Source organism: Suillus clintonianus, assembly GCF_016758775.1.
Source record: "Suillus clintonianus strain FC179 chromosome Unknown DEU56scaffold_109, whole genome shotgun sequence".
Taxonomy (NCBI): domain Eukaryota; kingdom Fungi; phylum Basidiomycota; class Agaricomycetes; order Boletales; family Suillaceae; genus Suillus; species Suillus clintonianus.
This window is the reverse complement of record NW_024539333.1, coordinates 1-18,955: the sequence shown is the minus strand read 5'-3', so window position 1 is coordinate 18,955 and position 18,955 is coordinate 1. Positions and strand designations below refer to the sequence as shown.

Genomic DNA, 18,955 nt, shown 5'->3' with positions numbered 1-18,955 from the left:
ATGTTACGGGATTAACGGGCAGGATACCACTAAACAAATGTGCGAATGTGAACTGTATCAAGATCAAAACTCGAACTTACCCGAAAATCAAGTCCTTTAAAGTTCCTGACATACGTCTACCACACGTTTAGGTGCTACTCGATTCAACAACTCATGCATATGCACCTCCACAAGGTCTTTGCTCTCACGAGAATTGGGGCGTGAGCTATGACGGCGAGCTGAGAACGTCGAGGTGCGCGAGCACCCAAGGGTTCGCAGCGATGTAGGTCATGTATGAGGGCGCGAGGTCAGTTACCTGGTGAAAGATTGAGGATCAGCGTGAAATCATGCCCAACGTCTAGAAGGACAGACTCACCATCTCTAGGAAAACCTCGCCTATACCCGTGCCTCCTTCGATCACTTGAGATGGGCGGAGGAACTACGAAAACCGCCCAAGTAAGTTGAATAAACGTTTAAAGCGTGATTGAAATACCTGTTAATGCGTAAGGACAAGGACGTGCGTGTGCCAGAGCTCATAGAACTGAATGTGTTGGACTCACGGTTCAGAATTTCCAAACGCGAGCCTGGACACATAAGAAAGCGGATGGCAGACTACTTGGAACGAATGATGAAATTGAACAATTGTCAGCATCTAAAAGGAGGACTGACCAGACTCCAACTTGCTGTTGCACACTGCAGCCGTAAGACGCATAGGCTTATCGAAGCCAAGCGTGTGCAAAAGAATGTGCCATGTTGAACGTACGCTAAGCATCAGACGCGCTGAAAACAACAGGATCAGACTCGATTGAAATGATAAACAAAAGAGACATACCTGGAGCATAGAAACGTGGTAGACATTAGCTTCAAGTCTCATGCACTAGCGCAGTAAGCACATTACAAAGTCTCAAGTACAAAGTAACGGCGACGCTGCACGAGCAGCGTATAAGCGACGCCGCACAAGCAGAGTATAAGAGACGCCGCACGAGCACAGTTTAAGTGACGCTGGTCAAAAATTGACTCACGCGTTAACGTCCTGTAACACTGTACTATTTCAGTAATGCACAGAATGTTCATTAGGTCGCACTCACCCTAAACACACATGCACTAGCGCAGTAAGCGCGTTACAAAGTCTCAAGGACATGTAAAGTAACGGTTTGTCTCGTTAGAAGATTGGTTAATAATTCGTCTCTGCAAGAAGTCACAACTCACCTGGTGGCCCATGCCTTTGCGCTCATAAGCTTCACTATTGCTCACTTACTGAGCCCAAACGAAGACTTGATGCATCACTATAACCTTGCAAACTAAGACATTAGCTTGAAGTTAATAGACTTTGCTTACCTTGTGTTGTAACCTTAGTGCGTGATACATGTTGAGAATAAAGAGCATTGGATTACATAATCGACACAGCGCTGTGTGTTTGTAGGGTTGCACGGTTGTTTGTGCAGCTTATGTAATATACGTCGCAGATCCCTATAGGAATTACTGCCTTCCATCTTACATAATCTTTTCCTCTTCGTTCAGTACCACCACCACACCATTGAATTATGCGGGGCCCCGCGTTTTGGGCCAGTGCCCATCACTCGCCTTTACCTCAAGACCGAGCTCGTCGATGGAGTCGAATCCACGTACAGTAGCCGTCGACACCTCATGGCGGCAACTCTTCACTGTTCTACCTCGAATTGCTCCCCATCTCTGGCCCTCCCGCTATCCAAAGCTGCAAATCATCGCAGTACGTATTTCCATTACAACTTATTACACCTACTAACCATTTCCCGCCCTTGTCGCGTTTGTCGTCAGGTTTGAACTTGCGATGGGTGCCGCGTTTGGACTCGTTATCCCGAGTTATATCTGGGCGAGCGCTGTACTTACCAGGTGAGTGATAAATGCTGCTTTATTTTTTCTGCTACATCAAAGATGTACGGCTCACGACGAAATTAGCGTGACTTTCCTTTCTGCACTCCCGTTTGAGGTCAGGCGAGCTAAAGGGTGGGGTGCGTCTATTCTGTTCAAGTCCAATTATTCCTTACGCTGATAACAACCTCGATGCACAGATTTCTACTCTCAGTGGCATCAAGGCCAAAGTCTGTCGATATTCTTTCGGGGCGATCAGGTATGGCATGAAGTTTTCTAACCTCGCTCCGCATTGCTCAAATGTTACTCCAGTTACATACGCTGGACGACCTTCCCGAAACCATTCGACTTCGCCCGTCTCCTGGCAGCTACAATCACATTCATGTCGCCTGTGGAAAACGCCTATGTGTTATAAGTCTAGGCACGTACCCAGCCCGATTGCAAGTTCGTGTCAACCTCTCCGTCGTTTTCCTTTGAGGCGTACTGATAATTCACCCAGAGCGGAATCAAGAACACCCGTTTCAACGTTTTGGCTCCCTTTCCTCCAGTCGGACGATGCTCTTCCTCCAGACACCATCCCGTTTTCGTTTACCAGGCCTCTCGATCGACAACACATTTCTTATTCATTTGTCGACGATGCCCCATCTACAGCAACGGCACGCTCGTTGCCCTCGTCTCATACGCTGGATCATAGTACGTCCCTACTTTGCCATTCCTACTCCCTCTAACACTTAATCAGTCCGCAACTGTTATGCCTATGGTCATCAGTGCAGCCACCAACAACAGCGGCGCAATCAATCGCCCTGCCATTATCGCTGGCTCAGTGATTGGCAGCGGCCTACTCCTCATCCTTGGTCTCTCCGTCTTCCAACGAAGACGTTTAAAATACTTCCACTTCGTCGACGCCATCAACTTGCCCCGACGACAAGCCCTTGCCAGAGCAACACTGCTTGCAGGTGAAGACAACGATACCGCGGTGTCGACATCGACTTGAGCCATATCGTCGACGACGTCATGGGCCCTTCATCGTCAGGCGTGCACTACTCACAAAACTCCTTATCATCTGCCTATCACGGCTCGTTAGGCCACGACGAGTCCGAGCTTCAAACTAGAGAGATGTCCAACGTATCTCAAATTGCATTGTTAGAAGCTGCAGGGCTGAATAGCGCGGGAGGTTCGCAACCTTATGTATCTATACCAAGCTGATCGGCCAATTCCACGTAACCCGATGTATCATCAGACGATCGCGTTCTTTTTATGCATATATGTTGATCTTCATCAATACATAATACATTTTGATTCTCGACTCGCATTATAATCAGTCAAATTCAGGACTTGAGTGATCAAGTTAAGTTGAACCATTGAAGCTTTGAGTTTTGCTGACATCTCTTCAGATCGTCGTCCCTCTATGCGAAGACCTTCAAGATCAAGCCACTTCACCATTCAAGCTGCGGAGCACAGAGCCTTTCACGCGGTCATGGCTGGGCACCGTAAACTGGATTTATTCTCAAATCCGAAAAGTTCGTCTACATTATTCTGCTGCTGACATCCGTCTCGTCACGCTAAACTGGTCGATAGACGCTGACCTTGTCGTCTATAACCATACCCGGTATCTCCCAGAGTCCTCTCTTCACCTGCGTGCTTTGCGCATTATTCGGTGCGCGAAGTCGTGTTGAGGACGTTCGTTAATGTGATTGTGTTTTGTGCTCGGGTATGTCCTCTCATCATCCTATGATAATTCAGCGCACAATTCTGATACTTCCACATGCTGTCCAGTACTTTCCACATGTTATGTAAGACGAACACCTCAACCCTACAAATGAACCAACACGCAGCTTACATAACCTCTTTCTCTTCATCCTTTACCAGCATGACACCGTTTACCAGTCATCCCCCACTCTATGTGCTACATGTTTCATGCAGCAGGTCAGGCCCTTTTTGGGTGGAACTACGCGAGTTCCGGTGCACAACAGCCAAAAAAAAAAAGGATCTACGTGAGATCTGGCGTGTGCCCAACTCCTGCGGTGAAGTGTGCACATTGTGATTATCGCAATCCCCAATCATGGACCCGAAATCTTCGCTGGACAAGCATAAATGTCAGTAAGAAACTGGTTCACGGAGATCCTCGAAACTCTCCATAGGTTTTTCCCTCCTCACTCTCCTACTTATATGACACGTATTGCTACTTTGGCATTTAAAAATAGCCTTACTTACATTGATGACGCCTAAAGCTACTTTGGTGTTTAAAAATAGCTTTTCAACGCAAATTTAATAATAGCGTACATCATAGAGTTATATATACTGTCACATACATAATTACAGCGCCATAGCCTTAATCTAAAACCACCATTGCAGTCCTCCAGGCTGCCTTACCCTCTGCTATCAATGCCCAAACGGTATGTATCCCCTAAGTTAGGGCAAGTCCTAAATCTCACCAAAAACCTTCCAGGTGTCGAACACCAAATTGCCCGCGTCCCAACTATCAAGCTGGAGAGAAAGAGAAAACGCACAAGAACAAGTACCACACCGCTTTCATCAATTGTTCATGGGGAGAGGAGGCAGGTAAGTGCCATATATGCGCAATTGACCCGCATATACTCACCTTAATACAGTGAAAATATTCAGACAATCAGACGGGCAATTCCATTGTCCATGTGGACGTCGTGATCATTCTCGATACGACTACCATCGATTCGTGAAGCTGTTATCTAAATCCCCCCACCCCAAAGATGAAGCCCCTGACTGTATGGACCCCGCTGAAGGTATGTACTTTTCTCAATCCACGCATGGTGACTCTAAGCTCATAGCTTACCGCAGACGTATCAGGTGAACAAGAGTCTCCAGTGGCTACCGTCAGTACGGAGCCTGTGCAAAATCACCAGGATAATTCCCCATACCCAGTCCGCTACCCTGACGACTCCCTTGTTCCACACCCCGAGATGGACATTGATCCGTTGCCCACTCTCAAACTTCCTGTCAATCCCATACACGCAGCCGTAGAAGCCCGCTCTCAAACGCTCCATCGAAGCGAGTCATCCTCTCTTACGCGTTTCTTTCAAGGCAGGGCCTTGACGTCTGTCTCCCATGATGGAGGCGCAGCAATAAGCCGTCCTGAAGCCCACGATGGAGACGTCGATTCTGCTAGTGAGGAAGATATCGCATCTGATTATTCTGAAGACAACGACGGCGACCTTCCGTCAATGGACGTTGACGCTGAGTCAGATCCAGTGGAGCTCAGAGCTCATGCCCGCAGTTGGGGCATCCACGTTGACCCCATATTTAACCTCACCATATGCCTTGACTGTGCCGTCGCAATCCCATGGGAGCAAGCGCACGGCCACCGCCGTAGAAAGCATAAGCCCAAAGGAACTTCCAATAAATCGCTGCCATCCAAGGAAAGCGTCTCCAATACCCTGCGTGGGTTGGACGCCCATCTCCCAAAGCCTCTGCCAACCAATCTACTTCTGCCTATAGATGGCATGCGCGTCATACCCGACTTGCTCAAGTGCACCATAGAGGGATGCACAACCAAAATCCTGTTCAGATCCATCAAACCCTTTCATAAACATTGCGTTCTTTCCCATGGCAAAGTTCCGCTGGCGCTTCGCTCGCACATCCTAACCAAGGGACACCGGATCGGCATTTTTAGGGGCTCCATGTCCTACATCGAGGTAGCAAGCTCCCCCACAATCGTAGACTGGAACGCCCTTGGGACGATTCTTACCCACATTGACAAATGCGGATTATACTCCAGGGATACCAAGTACCAGCCCGCCGTCAACAAGCGACCCAGGGGGCCGCTTTTAGCTCAGACCAACTGGGAGCAGTGCATTGAGAACGTTGACCTAAAGTCCCTCCGCCAAACTGCCTTGAAGCCCGAGGGCGAACCCGCATTCCAGTACCTCATCCAACAAACTCAAACCTACTACAAGTTCATTGCGGCCAATCTTGGTCGATTATCAACCCTTACCCTTCGAGCTATTGCGTCCACCAGCCCCTCTGGTAACACAGAGAAGGCACCGTTCCGCCGTCCGCAGGAAGACCCAACCCTGGAACGATATGCCAATTTCATGTCGAGATTCATCATTTTTCTCATTCGCCACCTGTGCCAACCCGTCGATAACTTCGATGTGCCTTTGCATCCCCAGCACAGTCATTACTTGAGGGAGCTCTATGCTCATCTGCAATCTTCATTGGGCCTTAGCTCCGACCGTGTTGACCAACGCTGCATAGACCTCGTTCATCGTACCGTGTTTTCCCTCCTCTCTTGCGTTAGTGACGACTTCTTGAAAAATGAAATGAAAGACCTCTTCACACTCTTTCTCCTCACGTATCACCTTTCCGATGATTATGGCAACACCAACCGAGCACCTCAAGTGCCACCAACAATCAGTCAGGCCCAATGGTGCTTCAGAGCAACTGCGGCCTATGAGATCATTGAGAACATGCCGTACCACGAGAACAACTCCTTCAAGTATGTATCATCGCCAGCTTGCACCTGACTTTGCACTCACTGCCATTTACACAGGACGTACGAGCTTCTCGTCCAACGGTACCTTGTTGACGGCCCTCAAACTCTGTTTACTGGTCTACGACAGAAGATGGCACTCTTGTCTGCTCTGTCATATTCAGAACCCGGACTCCCTCGCTTTTCGTGGAATGCTGAGATGACTGTGGTGTCCATTGACGGATTCCCTATACCATTGCAAACATTCAAGAACTCGGTTAATTCATCGCTGAACGACTTGAAGGCAAAGATGGATGAGCTGTTCCGGGGTTGCCAATGGGACGACATCCTACTTCATATTGACTCCTGTACCGACCCAAATAATCCTGGCAACTGGTTCACAGACCGACCTCAATCTGCAGATCAGAAGACATCGGTATTCTCTTTCAAAGAGAACGGTTGGCACAAGTACCAGCGGCGCCTTCTCGAGCACCTTGCTAAAGATGCCAGCTTCTTTTCCAGAGTGAAAGGAGAATATGTCGTTGATGCAGGTAAGCCAACTGTGCAACTAAGCGCGATGTAAATGCTAACTGTCGCATAGGGAATGTTTGGGAATGGATCGCGGTCTTGAATGAACTTTCCTCCATCATGTTTTACTGCGTCGTATCGACATGGGGAGGTGGAGCTCGCGGCACAGAATGCGATCATCTAAAATTCCAAGTGGACGGCCAGGGGGACAGACAGATCTTCATCCTCAACGGCCTCCTCACCATCTCAACTACCTACGTAAAGACTGCAAGTATCCAAGGCCACGGCAAACTCATCGCTCGCTGCCCATCACACTCCGTGTCAAGGTTGTTATTGGTTGTGCTAGGCGTTATATACCCTGCAGCTGCAGAGCTGGCGACCTTTGTCATGTCAGTGTCAAAGGCCAGATCATACCTCTCCTACGTCTTCATTCGCGACGGCACCCCCATGAACACCCACGATTTCTCACAATCCATCGGCGCCATAACCCAACGGTATCTTGGGCGAGCCTTAGGCATGAGGGATTGGAGACAGCTCATGAGCACCATGCTCGTAAACATATCTAAGGTTGACTTTGGCATCATCGACGAAGAAGACGCAGGACTTTTGGCGATTCACGATGCATTCGGTCACTCCCAGTCCGTTGCAGAGGCACATTATGCTTTGCAATCTACCAATGCACTCATGGAGATATCTCACACAGCGGTCTCGTCCATGCAGAGAGTCAGCAAAAGATGGCACGCAACCATAGGTCAATTCCAGAACGGCGCCAAGGAGCCGTCACCAGAATCGCACTCTGCAGAGCGCGATCGTGAAGAGCAGCTCTTTGATAGGCTGCTGGGTCCCCTGAAGACCACCATTCACAGCGCAACTCAACAGGCAACCGTGTTGATGGGTGTTGATATTGTTGACGAACTCAGAAATGTCGCGACCAGCATGGGCAACGGCATCCTTAAAGAAATGGAGGCCATGTTCCACCAATATATCCTTGCATTAGGAATAACCCCCATAACGCCTTTGGGAGTTCCCCCAGGGCCTTCGCTACCGCGTATCTCAGTTCACCCCAACCTCATAGAACGCTTAAGACCGCTCTTCCCTGGACAGCCCACCCCTTCTTTCACCTCTCCGCAACAAGCAGAAGTTGTGCAGAGTTGTCTGACTGGCGACCATGTCGTTTGCGTCATGCCAACGGGCAGTGGAAAGAGCTTGGCATTCTTTGCTGCCCCCGTACTCATTCCTGACAGTCTGTTCATAGTCATCACTCCTCTAGTCGCCCTGACTGAAGACCTTGCTCGACGCTTATCCAGCACAACCATCCCAGGCGGCCAGTATCACCACGTCAGAGACGTTTTGTCCGCACAGATTATCATTGTATCAGCACACCAAGCTGGCACCGATGACTTTTATCGATGGGCCAACTCGATCAGCTATAGACTTAAGCGTGTCTTCATCGACGAAGCGCATCACGTTTTCACCTCTGACGATTACAGACCATGCTTCAAACTTTTTCATCTCATCACCCGGTTGAAGAAACCGATTACTTTTCTCACAGCGACCATGGCACCCCTGTCTTTATCAAGACTTTGCGCTGAGATGTCAATACCACCCTCCATGGTCCGAGTTATCAGAGCTCCCCTGCATCGACCCAACATCCATTACTCCGTGATTAAAACCTCTGGGAAAGAAGTCATCCAGCGTTTCACCGATATTTTTAAATCCACCATTCTCAACGCAAACGACAGAGGCATTATCTATTGTACACGGATCGACCTCATCAAAGAACTTTCCCAAGCTCTTGACATACCGTATTACACCAGCAAAGTCGACGACAAACTGGACGACAGCGCAAATACACAAGAGAAGAAACAAAGATTTCAGGCCTGGCGCGATGGCATCACGCCCAAGCATAGATGGATGATCGCCACCCTTTGCTTTGGGGAGGGCATTGATTTTCCTGGAGTCCGGGTCGTTATCCACTTGGAGGTCAATAACATGCTTCGTTTCCTGCAGGAGACCGGACGTTTAGGAAGGGATGGGCTTCCGTCATCTTCAGTGTTGATATACAGCAAATTGCCAATGTATGGGGAGCCTCAAGAGAGACGAACACCTCGGCGTACTCCCTATGAGGGAGTTCATACAGACGGAGGGCTTGTCGCCGTCTCACATTTCAGCATTTTGATCCCTGACGCTCACTCCTGCTCCTCAATAACTGGCACTTTACTTTGTGATAACTGCCAACTCACAAAAAATGTAAGAGATCAATTGCGGGTCTAACAATCGTAGCGATGGCTGATTTATTTCTAGTCTGCAGACATTACCGTGAGGCAGGCACTCTGGATGTCTCGCAACAAACCCACTACCCCCTGCCGGCGTCTCTTCTTCACGTGTAACTGCTCCCGTCAAACAACTTTTGCCTGCCCCAGAGCACCTGTCCGTCCAATCAGTAGGCCAAGCCATTGACGCCCAGTACTCCTCCGGATTGGAGCAGCTCCGTGTACTCGGGCATATTATCAACGTCATAGTTGCTTCCGGTTGTGTCGAATGCTGGGTAACTAATCAGCACCAACCGCATCCCCACAAGCATCCAAACCTCGCCAGGTGTGCAGCTCCAAGGCTTCCTCACTTGTCTCACTTAGACGGACGGACAATACTCACTGGCCATTTTGTTACATGTGCTGGATCCCATTTCGGGAAGCCAGTGTCTACACCCGCCCCTCCGAGAGGGCTCCTTGCACGATCACGCATCATGTCCCCATGGTGCCAAATTTCCTTCTATCCTTCCTCACGTCATCAGCACCATCCACTCCCACAAGGATTTGATCGGCACCCAAATGAAGAACCCATATGTAGAAAAGATCGCCAAGCATCTGGGTGTCGATCTCAACAACTTCAGCAACCTAGGCGCCCTGAAAAAATGGCTCACTCACGACCCTGCCAGCCCTGACGAGATACCCCGGTGCCATGCATTCATTATCGCATTCTACAAAGAATTCCGCATGCTACCCAAACCCTCCAGCAGCGATGCGCTCATGGATGGAGCATGATTGATATTAGTGTTAGTATTTTTAAGCCATCATATTATTCTAACTCATGCTTCTCCTATAGGCACTTGGACGCTTCGCGCCGATGTTATTCCGGTTTTTCATAAGGTACGCATGCTTCTGCTTGAGTTTTATATCTGCCAGGGCAGCATTCTGACGCACCTATCCCACTTCAAGGTTATCTTTCTGGCGTCCTCCTTGGTTATCTATGTTCAACAGGGTGATTGTCTGCGCTCTCTAATCACATCTTACCTTTGCTGATCGCGACTGACCCTAGCGTAAATGATCTACTCGCCGATCAAATTGCTTTCATGACGCGCATATAGGAAGCGTCTTCTACTTAGTTTGACAGCTGCCAGTGATGCTTCTATTCCACCACCCGGTCTCCGCGGCTGCTTCTTTTCCTAGTCTCCCGGAGACTTGCTCGACATATAAAAACCCCCCATCTCCCTACCATCCTATATCGTCCTCATTCCTTCCCCCATGGCTCACCCCTTTGCTCCAAAACTCAGTCGCCAAGCCTTGCAGAGCTGCCTCTTCTGCAACAAACCGACCACCGATATGGTCAGGCACGTATCCTGTGCACAACGAAGACCCTCAATTAACTTTCAACTTGCTTGGTGAGTGGAGGCGCTCCGCGTGTGTATAAAATATTACTGACTCTACTTTCAAGGTATTCTTGTCGTTGCAAGACAGATACATTCCAAAGGCTATCAGTGCCCATTCGTCAAATGCTCGTTCACGGGGCTGCCTGCGGCCCTATACCTGCATTTGATTGGCCATATTACTGTAAGTTTTTACGTTACTCAATCTCCCCCTACTGACGAATTTCAAGATAACTGCACAACCCCTGCCTATCTCTCACTCGCCTTCAGATTCAGCAGAATCATCCACTTTTGGCTGTAGCACCCCGTCCCAGGGCAATTACCGAGTGGGCTTAGCCACCCCATTCTCACAGTTGCCCGGCGAGCCTCCCAGCAAGAAACGTAGAATCGAGCCTCCCTCTTCACCCACACCCGACACCACTTCATCCAATCCCAAGACCATCCCCATGGAACGCGAGCTGAAACTGCAAGAGAATCAGCGAGTACATGGACGACAACATGGGTACCTGCCCCCTTCACGGTATATCATCTTCCCTCTCATTCATCAACCAGCATTCGGACCTCCGTTACTGCGATCTGATCGACATGGCTAACTACAAGAGCGTGTTCCGCAAGGCCATGCGCAAAGCCGTGAACAAAAGCATACTGTGCTTCTCCTGTTGCGGCTGCATGACCTTTCACCATCCTGTGGAACGTCATTGCGACAGCGAGGCTCTCCAGGACATCTGGATCGGGATCCCGTATCTCATCTTCTGCATCCCAGCGCTGCAACGTGTGGTATTTGGACTGCTTGGCAAGCACAACTACCACACCGTTGTTCAGAACATCGACTCCTTCGTCCTCTGGCTCTTCAAGGCATCGCCTCTCATGGCCCTCCCCACCAGAGCTACCCCGAACCTCTTTGACCTGTTGATTGCTTTTGCATCATCCGTTCCAGAGTTAACGGAGATCGACTGGGTGGATACGCTGGCCGAAGCAAACAAGAGGATGGCGGACTTGTAGAATACTCATCGGACTCGCACTGCTCTCACGGACTTTCGGTTGCCATGTACTTTATTATCATTGTCGGATAGGCACCACTCGGACACTGTGTATACAATAGTTAGATGTACTACCGCGTTGTACTTTTAGAGTCGGCCAGTTTACGCGAAGATGTAATTCATAATGCTTTATGGTGTCCTCATTCTCATAGTATGTTGTGCTAACTAACTAGTGTTTATTAAATCTAATTTCGCAAAGGAATATCGCCATTACACCAACACATTCGTCCAGAACAACGCATCCAGGTGAGATACCTCTTATATGAAGACCCCCCTATCTCAACTTCTTGCTTCCCGATGTAGTCAATGTCACGTGACAACATTCCCATGACGCGTTGTTTGCATGAGTTGTGGCTCACACATCGCTCATCCCTACAAACAAGGCTCACCATGCATTATGTAATCCATTTCTCATCTTCCACAACCACCATCACCGCCATGACAGTTCCAAGCTGAGTTAATTGAGCTCTGCAGTTCCAACCTGTGGAGTTCCAACCAGTGTTGGGTGTGCTTGCGCGCCCCCTGGGTCATGCCGCCTGGGCTGCACTTTGTGCTCGTATACTCGAATATACCCCTGCGCAAAGTCAACGTCCAATTGGACACCGACCAAGAGCTACCCTAGGTCAAATACACTCTTGAATAACGTCTGGCGGTGTCGCTCTCACCAAGAGCTTTGACTATGACCTACTTCTTTTGACCCAACCTCCCTGACTCCACAAGCCCAGCACCATCAATGTCCCAGCGCCGCGCAAATATGCATTACCAATTGGCGAGGAGATAACGGGTATCTCAGGTGAGTCGTCTACTCACGTCTACGCTCCCGGTACTCAGCCTTTGACGGTTCAGATTCTTCCCATGTCCCTGTCAACTGGGTTGACGGTTCCTCTCGCCCCTCATCATCCGCCTCCCTCGCATTGTTATGTCCACCAATCAGCTTGTCAAGCGCAAAAGCTATGGACACAGACAGTGAAGCAGCGTTTGCAGTCGTACGATCTATCAAGATCTTGTGAGTCACCCGTTTGTAATAGGTTTATTTGTCTTGCTCACTACAATACTAGTTCGTATCCCTGTCTTCACCCGTTCTACTGTGGGCCATCTGTAAGTAAACGTGTTCTTCGTCACCCGTCATCATATTGAAACATTTTTCAGCGGATGCCACGTGTCTGTTTGAGCAGATTTTACCCACTGCATTGACGACACGTGTTCGACAGTATTTCCCTTGCTACAGACAGCCCTTGCAAGCGTGAGTCAACATTCACTCTGACCACGTTGCGTGACTGATCGTTAACCCAGTACAAGCACTCCCATCGTTAGACGTGTTTCGGTGGTGGATACCAGCCAGTCTGATACTGGGCGCTGCGCTCAGTGCTACTCCGGAGCCCCTCGTCGTAAATGAAACGAGCTGACGCTTTACCTTTGGGAAATTGACATGAAGGGCAGAAGAAGCTGAGATTCGAAGCAGGAAGTGTACGAAAGTAGCTGGGGCTGCGAATCCATGAATAAATGCGGGTCAATGTCATTAGACAGGTTGTGGCACAAATGATTCGGTGCGTTGGCACATCTAAGCCAACAAACCGCGTAGATTAGTGCCATTTTCACGTACGCAAATGCAAACCTCATCAGTGATATAAATTAGCACGTGATATTATCCCATAGTACCCTGAGGCCCTAATTCGCGTTTCTACCTTACCCTTACCATATACACTCGTTCTTGTGCCTCCAGACATCTACATAAACCCTCATTTCACACTCGTTTATGACTTCAGAACATCGTTTTCTTGACGGTCATCCAACCGGCCAAGCGCCCATAGGCAACTATATGCATCGCGCCAACCTCAACCTTCCAGACGTAGATACATCGAGTCTGAACGAGGAGCAGCAAGCTGTATTTGTGAAGGTAATGGATGGTGCTGGAGTCTTCATCACTGGCGACGCTGGTAAGCAGTTTTCCAATGATGTCATTCGCCATCCTTATGAACTGTATTCAGGCACCGGCAAAACATACTTGATGCAATACATCATTAAAGGGCTGCGTATCAAGTATAATAGTATTGATGATGTTGGCGTCACTTCAAGCACTGGCGTATCATCCTTGAAGATTGGAGGTAAACTCTACCTCCCGTTTGCATGCTCACTAGTCTCACAAAGTAGGTCAAACTTTACACTCCTGGGCAGGCCTTTCTGGAGACGAGAAAGGTGTTCGTGAGATGCTCAAGAAAATCGAGCGCAGAGATATTGTGAAAGGGAGATGGCTATCTGCCCGAGCCTTGGTCATTGATGAGCGTGAGTCATCCTGCCTTTTGCATATCGAGCTCGTCAACGATATTTTATAGTCCCTATGATTACAGCTCAATATTTGGATTATTTGGAGAGAGTCGCTCGTCAACTTCGAGGAATCGAGAAACCTTTCGGAGGCATTCAAGTGAGTGTTTCAGATTACAATGACTAGATCTCATACGTCAGTCAGGTTATTGGCGTGGGCGATTTTCTCCAACTTCCCCCCGTGCTATACCCAAAGGACAGCCTCACCTTTGAGGCAAGGTGTTGGGTTGATTTATTTCCTGCCGCCATTCGGCTTTCTACAGTTCAACGTCAAGTAGACCAGGGTCCGCATCCCCTTTACTCGTTGACATTGTTCTGATGATGCATCCAGAGTTTGTAACGGCTCTCAACAAGTGCAGGACCGGTTGCCTTGATGATTCCAGCATCGCGTTTTTCCAATCGCTCGAGCGACCCATCAACCCTAGCTTCCTACCCCACGTTGATGCCATCTATCTCTTTCCTACTCGCAAAGAAGTAGCTGCCATGAATGCCCATCGTCTTCAGCAGCTGGGCGATGTCGTTTTTCACTATCACTCAATTGACGACCTTTGCGAAGGAAAGGACAACAGGATCTTCAAGGACTTCCCTGTAGACAGCAAGATCGACCTCAAAATTGGAGCTCAAGTGATGCTTCTGCAAAACCTGGGCGATGGCCTTGCCAATGGTTCCACCGGACGAATCGTTGGGTTTTTCAAACCGGAACAAGTTGATCGCCATCACGCTGGCCGTAAAGTCGGGCTGCTTCGAAACATCAGGGTCAACGCGAATGATTATCCTGATGATTGTCATATTGCAACACGTGCTGAACTAAAGGAAGTCGCAGGGTTATACCCTCTAGTCAAATTCACGATTGACGGCAGCCCTGAATGCGTTTTGGTTTTGCCAAACGAGTTCGTAATCAATGTTAAAGCCAAAGTCGTTGCACGCCGCTTCCAGGTATGGCAGATGTTCCTTGTCAAGTCCGTAGCTAATGCGCAGTCTAGCTACCGCTGTCCCTTGCATGGGCTATGACCGTCCACAAGAGCCAAAGCCAGACATTAGAAAAGGTTGTGGTCGATCTTGATAAAGCATTTGCTGACGGTAAGCCTACCGCTAACGTCAGGCTGAGATGTCTTACTCTTTGACTACCAGGGCAGGCGTACGTGGCACTATCTCGAGCCAAGACCCGCGAGGGGCTAGAAATTCGCCATTTCAAAAAAAACAAAGTTAGTACGCCTCTTCGCGCTGCCCACCTTCACTCACATTTTGGCAGGTCAAAACCAATCAAGAGGCGTACGCTTGGTACCTTAGAACCTTCAACGTTGCGTAAATTACAGTAACTGCACCTTAGTTAGAACCTGCGTTGTATGAGATACAGAGCTCTGAGACCCGATTGCTCTTTTCCTCGGCCCAGGCGGAATACTTGAGATACTGGCTGCACGCCATGGGTCTTACCCAAAACCTCATATCTCTTCCTTACTCTGATTGTCTTCTAACCGTATCCAGCCTCTTCCACGTCTCCCCCATCACATTCAAACCTGGTTAGCACAACCCTGGATTGGAAGCAGTATACATCGCGTGCCGCAGAGTTCTTAACCTCCTCCGCTCTTTTAAGTTGCCCTCGGGTTGGTCTCATCATCCATTACGTTGGACACATTAGGACAGCTTATATTACATCGTACAAGTGATCCGCTCGCCTGCGGACGACAGTCTCATCACCTGCAATTGCGGTAATCATGCGAGCATTAATATTGACATGATCGGGCGGCGCAGTTCCACCACCGAAAGTGAGAACGGAGACAGTAAGATTGCTGCAACCGTCCTCTATCTCTATAGAGGCACAATGCCAACAATACCGTGGAAGGAGCAGCAGGACGCCATGACGAAGGAAGTTGAACTGGGAGGGATCACAACGCACCAGGGCATGAAAGGGGCACAATTGGAGCGCCAAGCCTGACTTGGGGTACACGCGTGAGTCAGAGTGGAAAATCTCGAGTGGAGCGCGCACATGGAGGTGACGCGAATTGGTTCCGCGGGATCAAACGCCTGGTCCTTACATATGGTAGATATGTAGAGCGTTGGAATGACATAAATTGACCTTTGTAAACTTTCTTGTCCGAATTGAAAATAAGTCACGCATTATGTAATCCTCGCCTCTACCGCTTGTGATCATCCGCACCGCTTAATGTTGTTTGTTTATTGTTTGGTGCGTTGTTTGCCCAGCTTTGTAGCACAACGCTCAACCCTATAGAAACAAACATCGTCCCGGATTACGTACTCTCTTCTTTTGATCCGCAACCACATCATTCACCTCAAAGGCATACCCGCCGAGGTACGGTCACCATAGCCATTGGCCCAACGCCCAACCTCATGAAGTTGGCCCGCCCATCATCAGATTTGTATGGGGTTAAGCCCACCAGAATCTCGCTTCTTCTTACGAACGCGTACGTCTTTGCGCTTTTCGTTCTGCTCACCACACCGCGTTGGTCTCATCGCACACAAGTCTGGGTGCAGTTCAATCCTAAAGGCGTTACCATGAAGCACGCACCAAATGCAAGATCCCTATAACCTCTGACGTGCATCTGTTGCCCTGGTATACGACGCGAAACCGGCCTGACGAAAGCTAACTCCAGGTTTCCCCATTGCTCTTTTCCTCTTCCCAGGTGGAATACTTGAGATACTGGCTGCACGCCATGGGTCTAACCGAAAAACTCATATCTCCTCCTTACTCTGATTGTCTTCTAACCGAATCCAGCCTCCGCCACGTCTCCCCCATCACATTCAAGACCAAAGACGAGCTCAAGGCTGCTCACCTGGTATGTTGCACCAGGTACCTCAGCGCGTCGTTTCTGACTGCTCGAATCTCCAGCAAATAGAAAAGAACTTATAGGGTCAAAACAGAAATAGGTTTCAAACTTGTAAAAAAATATCTTTTGGTGGGCTGGTACATATCATGGAGGGTACTTCTGGGATGGATATGAGCCAACAATTAAGAAAATCGGCGGTTCGGTTGTGGAGATATGTCCAAAATACTGATATTTGAGCCTACCTCCCATATCACATGAATGCCGACCTCCGGAAGGTCTGGGACCATTCCCAATCGATTCAGAGGCCTCGAATACCCTAGGAGAGATGTTTTCAGTATCGGTATTGATGCGGAATACCGGGATAGTGACATATAGGAGGTCAGGAGGAGGGGGAGGACCCTGTATATCTCAAGAACACGATTTTTCCAGGCAATTCTGGCATGACCATCGTGTTCAGAGGGCTCAATAACCCCCAGGAAAAATGCTTCTGAAGGACAGGCTAGTCATATGAAGTCTAGAAAAATCGATCTTTGGGTGGGGGAGCATGGCCTTGGTGGCCAACTTTGGAAGATGATTTTTAGAGCAAAATCCGGCTCGACCAACGTCTTCAGATGGTCAAATAACCTCAAGAACGAGTCCTAGCTAAAGCCAAGCAAGCCATATGAAGGCTGAAAAAATCGATCTTTGGGTGGGGGGAGGATGACAGGGGCAGCCAACTTTGGAACATGATTTTTAGAGGGAAATCTGGCTCGACCAACGTGTTTGTATGGTCAAATAACCTCAAGAACGAGTCCTAGCTAAAGCCAAGCAAGCCATATGGAGGCTGAAAAAATCGATCTTTGGGTGGGGGAGCATGGCCTTGGTGGTCAACTTCGGAATTTGATTTTCTCATGCAAATCTGGCTCGACCATCCTTTTCAGAGTGTTCAATAACCTCGGAAACAAGTCCTACATCAACCCTTGCGAGTCATATGAAGGCTGTAAAAATCGATATGTGGGGGAGGCCTGCATGCCCTAGGGGGTCAACTCCAGCATTTGATTTCTTCGTGCAATTCTGGCTCGACCATCCTTTTCGGAGTGCTCAATAACCTCGGAATCAAGTCCTACATGATGCCAGGCAAGTCACATGAAGGCTGTAAAAATCGATGTGTGGGGGGGCCAGCATGGCCTAGGGGGTCAACTTCAGCATTTGATTTCTTTGTGCAATTCTGGCTCGACAATCCTTTTCGTAGTGTTCAATAACCTCGAAATCAAGTCCTACATGATGCCAGGCAAGTCACATGAAGGCTGTAAAAATCGATGTGTGGGGGGGCCAGCATGGCCTAGGGGGTCAACTTTGGAATTTGATTTTATTGTGCAATTATGGCTCGACAAATGTGTTCAGATGCTCCAATAACCTCTAGAAAGAGTCCTAGATACAGCCAAGCAAGCCATATGAAGGCTGAAAAAATCGATCTTTGGGTGGGGGGGGAGGGGCATGACAGGGGTTGTAGTCAAATTTGGAATATGATTTTAAGAGGGAAATCTGGCATGACCAACATGTTTGTATGGTCCAATAACCTCTAAAATGAGTCATGCCTGAAGTCAAGCAGGTCATATCAAGGCTGTTAAAATCGATGTGTGGGGGGCCAGCATGACCTCGGTGGTCAACTTTGAGAATTGATTTCTTCGTGCAAATCTGGCATGACCATGGTCTTTGTATTGCTCAATAACCTCAAAATCAAGTCCTACCTTATCCTCCCCAAGTCATATGAAGGCTGTAAAAATCGATCTTAGGAGAGTGTGGTGCTGCTGCTGCTGCTTACATAAGCAAGAATGCGGTCCTCTCAGAGGGGGCCTGCTCACCGCTCAATGCCACTGTGATGCACCAGCAAATAAATCTTGCTGATTTGTTTCCAAGGTTCAGAGTGTTAGATCCTGCCTGTATCTGCCTTATGAAACACCAAAATTGTGAATTGCAGAGGTGTTATGCAGAAATGCACAGCAGGGACCAAGCTGTTCACCTCTGATAGAGGTGGCCATCTTGTACATGTATATTTTCGCTTTTTTACGATCTTCTTGGCTTTGGTGGATTTCACACAAACAAGACTTGTCCAAGTCCTGATATTTGACTGACTTTTGCTTCTTGTCTGGTATTGACTTGCATGACAGGGGCAGCCAACTTTTGAACTTGATTTTAGAGCGAAATCTGGCAGAGTCCTTAGATTTGACCGATGTTCGCTTCTTGGCTGGCTTTGGCTTCATAAATGTCTCTCTTCATAACTCCATGAAAGCGAAAATATAAGTAGAAGTTGGCCACCTCTATCAGAGATGAATCCCCCATGAAGGGGAGGAGTCCTCAGATTTGACTGACTTTC

General features: G+C 48.7%; 3 protein-coding genes across 3 annotated transcripts; all 3 read left to right on the top strand.

Annotated features, from left to right (window-relative positions):
- Window positions 1-7,936: 7,936 nt before the first annotated feature.
- Window positions 7,937-8,872, top strand: DEU56DRAFT_706509 (P-loop containing nucleoside triphosphate hydrolase protein; the record flags this gene model as incomplete). The annotated part of the gene is made up of 1 exon (XM_041347419.1): window positions 7,937-8,872. A coding segment is annotated over one exon (936 nt), but the record flags the coding sequence as incomplete, so codon positions are not given.
- A 1,335-nt stretch (window positions 8,873-10,207) lies between these two features.
- Window positions 10,208-11,453, top strand: DEU56DRAFT_917497 (uncharacterized protein; the record flags this gene model as incomplete). Its single annotated transcript, XM_041357994.1, has 4 exons — window positions 10,208-10,466; window positions 10,520-10,635; window positions 10,682-10,933; window positions 11,004-11,453. The coding sequence occupies 4 exons, from the start codon at window positions 10,208-10,210 to the stop codon at window positions 11,451-11,453; spliced, it is 1,077 nt and encodes a 358-aa protein (XP_041203541.1).
- Window positions 11,454-15,170: 3,717 nt separating this feature from the next.
- DEU56DRAFT_745493 (uncharacterized protein) lies at window positions 15,171-15,338 on the top strand (the record flags this gene model as incomplete). Its single annotated transcript, XM_041349153.1, has 1 exon — window positions 15,171-15,338. A coding segment is annotated over one exon (168 nt), but the record flags the coding sequence as incomplete, so codon positions are not given.
- Between the last annotated feature and the right edge of the window lie 3,617 nt (window positions 15,339-18,955).